This window comes from Leguminivora glycinivorella, chromosome 12, assembly GCF_023078275.1.
Source record: "Leguminivora glycinivorella isolate SPB_JAAS2020 chromosome 12, LegGlyc_1.1, whole genome shotgun sequence".
In the NCBI taxonomy this organism is placed as follows: domain Eukaryota; kingdom Metazoa; phylum Arthropoda; class Insecta; order Lepidoptera; family Tortricidae; genus Leguminivora; species Leguminivora glycinivorella.
In genome coordinates this window covers 5,325,898-5,331,326 of record NC_062982.1, presented here as the reverse complement: position 1 = coordinate 5,331,326, position 5,429 = coordinate 5,325,898, and the positions used below count along the sequence as shown (strand labels likewise).

Below are 5,429 nucleotides of genomic sequence, written 5' to 3'. Positions count from 1 at the left end.
CCTATATTCTGTTATTTAACAATATTTTAGTTAAAACAGTTCGATTTGAAATCGTACAAGAAATTAATAGGTACTTTGTTTATTTTGAAGAGTCATAACTATGTAAGTTTATTTAATTTTAATAAGGTTCAGATTAATACGAACCGGTAACGTTCCTATATCCTTTAAATGACTAAAATTGATTATGATAACGTTATGATTCATATTATAATCTAATAATCACTCATTGTAAGTACAGTAAGTAAATTTAATAACAATAAGTTTTAAATTTAGATCTTTTTAGCACCTAGTGCATTTACAGTCTGAGTGTTATTAATAAAAAATAAATATAAAAATATTCTAGAATACTTTTTTGATAGTTTTGTGAACAAAATTACAATATATAATTTATAAATATACGGTTTTTTAACATTTTTGTTAACCTATCCTGGCTTATCTTATTCCTCTGGGCCTAAATTTCTTATTCCTCTGGACCAAAAAGTTAAAATGAATTTATTTTATGAATGAGTTCACAAAAATATGGGCCAAAACCATAGTTATGTCTAAAAATAAATCTATTTTCACAAGAGTATGTCCTTATTGGTCAAATTTCAAAAATAAAAAAGGACAGAGGAATAAGACAAAAATCGCTGTCTCGTAGAATGACCCAATAGTTCATGAAACAGCATGCCTTGCGAGTCCCAGAAACAACAAAGCAAAACTTTTAAGCGGTTCTTTTGACTCAGCTTCGGTTGAGTTGGTGGCGTTTCTTCTCGAGGCAGCCACAAAGCACGACGTGTATCGTTCTCATAATAAATCCATGATTTATCTCTCGTCAGATCAGATCAGACCAGATCAGTCAAAAACTCTTTACGTCGGGGTCGCAGCAAAAGTGATTGACAAATGGCAACACGGACTGCACGACTGGCGTCGGTAAGGATGTGCGGTACCCATCGAGCCAAAACTTTTCGATACCCAAGCTCATGCAGATGGTATTCCACAGCGTGGTGACTGCAGTTAAGTGCTTCCGCTAATTCACGAGTAGTAGCATCAGGATTCGACTGTAGTTCGCGGCGTAAATCGTCATCATTGAATGCAGGTGGTCGCCCTGAGCGTGACTGACTTTCAAGGCTCCTGATTTAAAACGGTCAAACCATCTGGACACCGTGGCATGGCTTGTACTTCCAGCGCCCAATGCAGTGTTGATATTGTCAGCCGCAGCCCGCGCACTGTGGCCTAACAAGTACTCGTATAAGTAAAGTGTTCGAACTTGTCGCTCGTCCATTTTATTTCGTGCGGAAACACAGACTTAGGCAGGGCATTCCACTCCTTGGCGGTTCGCAAAAGAAATATAATTTGATACCTATTTGCCAATTGCTTTTCGGTGAAGGAAAACATCGTGAGCAAACCTCTGGGTTGGAAGGTAAGATGGTAGTCGCTTTCGTAAAACTAATGCCTACGCGTAATCTTGGGATTAGGAGTCAAAGCCGACCCCAGGCTCCCATGACCCGTGGCGAATACCGGGATAAGGAGGATGATGAGTATACATGGAATTACCCATAACTAGTATGACACATCAGTCATCAGCAACACGGAACCAGACATTAGTCATTCGAAAATAAATCAGATAAAAATATGATTGAAAAAGTCACTTGCAACCCACATGGATAATAACTATATAGATGTTACTTATCAGTCCAATTAAACTAATGATAAACGGAATAAGTAAAAAAATCTCGGCCTACCAAAGATAAGAAGATAAAACTGGCTTAAAAAGTATTGATTGTAAGGTAAACAATCAGTTAACACAATGAAATTGAACGTAATAGTGCAAGTAGCTTTGGTAATCGCAGAGGGTCAGGCGAATGCCCTCAAATATGCTTCCGGTTACCACGCAAAAATAGGCATACCTTTGGCCAATCGGTTTAGATTAGCTGAAGAAAAGGGTGAAAATACTTTAATTCAAAGGATTGCCGGTGGAAATGTAGTAGACATTAGTCAAGTTCCTTATCATGTAAGTAATTTTTTTTATTCCAAGACGGAATCTATTACATTATTTTAAGTTTAAAAAACGACGTTACTATACTTAACATGGTTTAAATCACACATTATTTTTTTCTCAGTCGTACACTTGTCAGAATAGTCGTGGTCATTGTGGTCGTTGTGCTGGCTTTTAATAGTTTCTCCCCATATTTCTCTATTTATAGCGTTCCATGTGCAATTGTGCACAGATTTAAGGGTGATTTAAGGGAGCCCTCACTTGGTCTGTCCATCACATCGAGGGGCGTAGTCTGGGTCTTGTACCGCCCACTCTTCCCTGAACAAGTCTCTATGGCGGAGTCTTCCCTGCGTGTAACATGACCGAAGTAGCTAAGGGTGCGAGAGTGAACGCCATCTGACAGTCTTTATTCAATTTGAGCTCCTAAGAATATAGTACGACGCCGAGTCCACGATATCCGGAGCATCATTCTCCAGCACCACATTTCTAAACACACATTATAACAGTTTTAGTAAAGTTTTCTTTTTGGCACTGACCTACAATTGCATAATTTTAGGTTGCAGTCCTCATGAAACTTTTCTCTGTCTACTGGTCTTTCTGCGGCGGCACTTTGATATCTCCCACTCGCGTGCTCACTGCTGCCCATTGCTATGACCAAGACACCTTCCAAATCGAGTTCATTCAAACGGTTCATGAGTCCAACTGGATCTTCACCGGTGGAGAGCGACGGTTCACCACTGACATTGAAATTCATCCAAAATGGAAGGACATGAGTCTTTGGGATGGGGAAGCTGATTTGGCTATTGTTCGCATTGATGCTGTCAGTCTTTCAAGTAAGTTCTCACCATTCAATAAACTATCTCTCTCTCTCCTTATATTTCTTTTTTCTGCAGCTGTTTTTCCTCTTCATTTAGCCCAATTTTGGCTACTACTGCTTTCTTTTGTGCGATTTAAAAATGTAACCTAACAGAAATTTGTTTTATCTTTACCAGATGTTATTCAGCCAGTAGCGCTGCCATCAAACGATTTTTCGAGTGATAACGTTGGACAAGTTGTGATAGCTACTGGATATGGTCTCCCTTATGAAGGTATGTTTTTTTATTTATTCCGGGGCATATTCTATAATCAAGATCGAGGGGGAGAGGTCGCCCGCGGACGACCTGGAGGCGCACGGTGGAAAAGGAGGCTGGCTCAGTGGGCCTCGGCTGGGCGCGCCTGGAGGAGGCCGCGTCGGACCGGGAACAGTGGAAATCCTTCCTGAGAGCCCTATGCCCCTGATGAGGGACAACAGGATAAAATCATCATATTCTATAATATTTATCATCAAAGTGCTTCATCAACTAGTGACATCTTCTTTTTTATGTATGTCTTTATGAACTTTGCAAATTGTTGGTAACCGAGTATATTTTGCCTCTGATCTAATGAGATACACATAGAGACTGCACCCACCTGGGTATTAAGACTCTTGAAAATTCATGACCTGCTTATTAGTAATATTATATTTGACGGATTCATAACAAATTAGTGTTTTCTAGATGCTGATCTAGACGGTCCATATCACTTAGCCGCTGTGACCATGCCGATCATCGAATCCAGTGAATGCTTCAAAAATATGGGCTCTTTCATGCCAACGGACCAAATCTGCACTAGTAACGTTGGCGGTCGTGGTCTATGTGTTGGCGACGATGGTGGTCCTTTAATTCAAATCATCCGCGGTGTTCATACTTTGATATGTCTTTATTTTCTTTATCTTTCCTACTCAATTCGAAAATTATGTCTACATCTTTTTCATTATCTAATTTCGTGTTATCTTCGTCAGAAGTGAGCTTTCGTTGAAAACAAAATAATATCATATTATAATAGATTTGTTTTTTCATTTTCATTCAACCTATTAATTGTCGCTCTTAGCAATTGGCTCTTAGCATTGGGATCCGAGCAGTTTTATGTGTTCTGTCTACTCCGTTTGGAAATAAACACGTTAATTTATGTACGAAAGTATTTATGTTGAGTGTCTATTTGTATTATTAGTTTAACATTTTTATTCTATCAAAGTTTTCATTTTCTTCATGTTCGTTTTCAGATTGGTGTAGGAGCATATTTTTCGTTCCCATGCGGTTCCGGACCTTCCAGTTTTACCAGAGTGGCGAACCACCTTCCCTGGATTACTTCTAACTAAAGGCCGTTAGGGTCATGTGGTCTACAGTGGCACACTTTGTCCGGTAGCCATAGTCCGGAAAATATTCATCGTAGGAGATTCGTCTGAAGAAGAGTTTATAGAAAATTTTGTTAATTGAATGTTTTTGTTACTTCTATTTTTCAGTAAATGTTAAGTAACCAAATAAATGTGTTTTTTTTAAGACTAGTAATGAACTATTGCGTTCTATGAGGTGGAAACAATGGTTGGGCGATTTTCACGGTGGCTCAGGGTGGTACACAGTGAATTATGGTGGAATAAATTACAAAAACGACAATGTGCAATTCCCGAACAGTTTGTATATTTGGATCACGTCTCCGATTTTGATAAACATTGGTAGGCTGATAGAGTCCGTGAATTCCGTAATGCTGAGCAAGATCCACTAGGTTTCCCAAAACGTCCTATGTAGTTTGTATGAAACCTTCCATTTTTGTTACCAGATTTCTATACATTTTCGGTAACAAAAAAAGGAAAGTTTTATACAATCAACCTAGGACATTTTGGGAAACCTAGTGGATCTGGCTCAGCATTATGGACTCTCTATCAGCCTACCAATTTTTATCCAAATCGGAGACGTGATCCAAATGTACAAAATTAACGGGAATAGCTGCAATATTTATTTTTTTGAAGTTTTTAGTATTATAAACCTATGTTAGAAGCGACGCCAAGAATCTGATCAGTAAACAGTACGAAGACTAAAATTGTCAACCAGCAAGTGAGCTTTTTTTAAGAAGCGTTATTTAACTTAACCATGTCCTTAATTTAATCGGTGTACACCAAACGCCACAGAAATGTAGTCTGGCTCTGTCGCGCCAATACGCAAGAGCGACAAAGATAGATAGCTACAAAGGAGATATTATCGTAAGCGTTTCGTGAGCGTTTGTGCATTCGGCTACGCACACTGGTAACACAATTATGAAGAGCGAGGTGCCTTAATGAGTCGTTATTTAGTGCAAGTTGGAGCTGACAGGATTTGTCAGGATCGTGGAGGGGCCTTAAGGTAAGGATAAGTAAGTTTAAGTACGTAATGCAATTGAGTGTCTGCTAAGTTCATGCGACTGATATTCTTAGTTTTGAAACAAATAGATCAAGCAAACGTATCCAATTAGCGTGTCAAATGAACTCAGTAAAATCCACTGAGTTGCCCATCTTTAATTGCAGCTTGCAGCTTTCGGGCGTCAATTTTTGTAAGTTGAAGTCAACAAAAACATTCAAAATGCCCTGTTACGTGATATTTGATTGCAACAACACAAAAAT

General features: G+C 38.8%; 1 protein-coding gene across 1 annotated transcript; it reads left to right on the top strand.

The window, feature by feature from the left end:
* Positions 1–1,789: 1,789 nt before the first annotated feature.
* Positions 1,790–4,311, top strand: LOC125231964 (brachyurin-like). The gene is made up of 5 exons (XM_048137571.1): positions 1,790–1,993; positions 2,535–2,811; positions 2,971–3,066; positions 3,514–3,707; positions 4,059–4,311. Exons 1-5 carry the CDS (start codon positions 1,790–1,792, stop codon positions 4,152–4,154), a joined length of 867 nt encoding a protein of 288 aa, XP_047993528.1. The 3' UTR covers positions 4,155–4,311.
* The last annotated feature ends 1,118 nt before the right edge of the window (positions 4,312–5,429 follow it).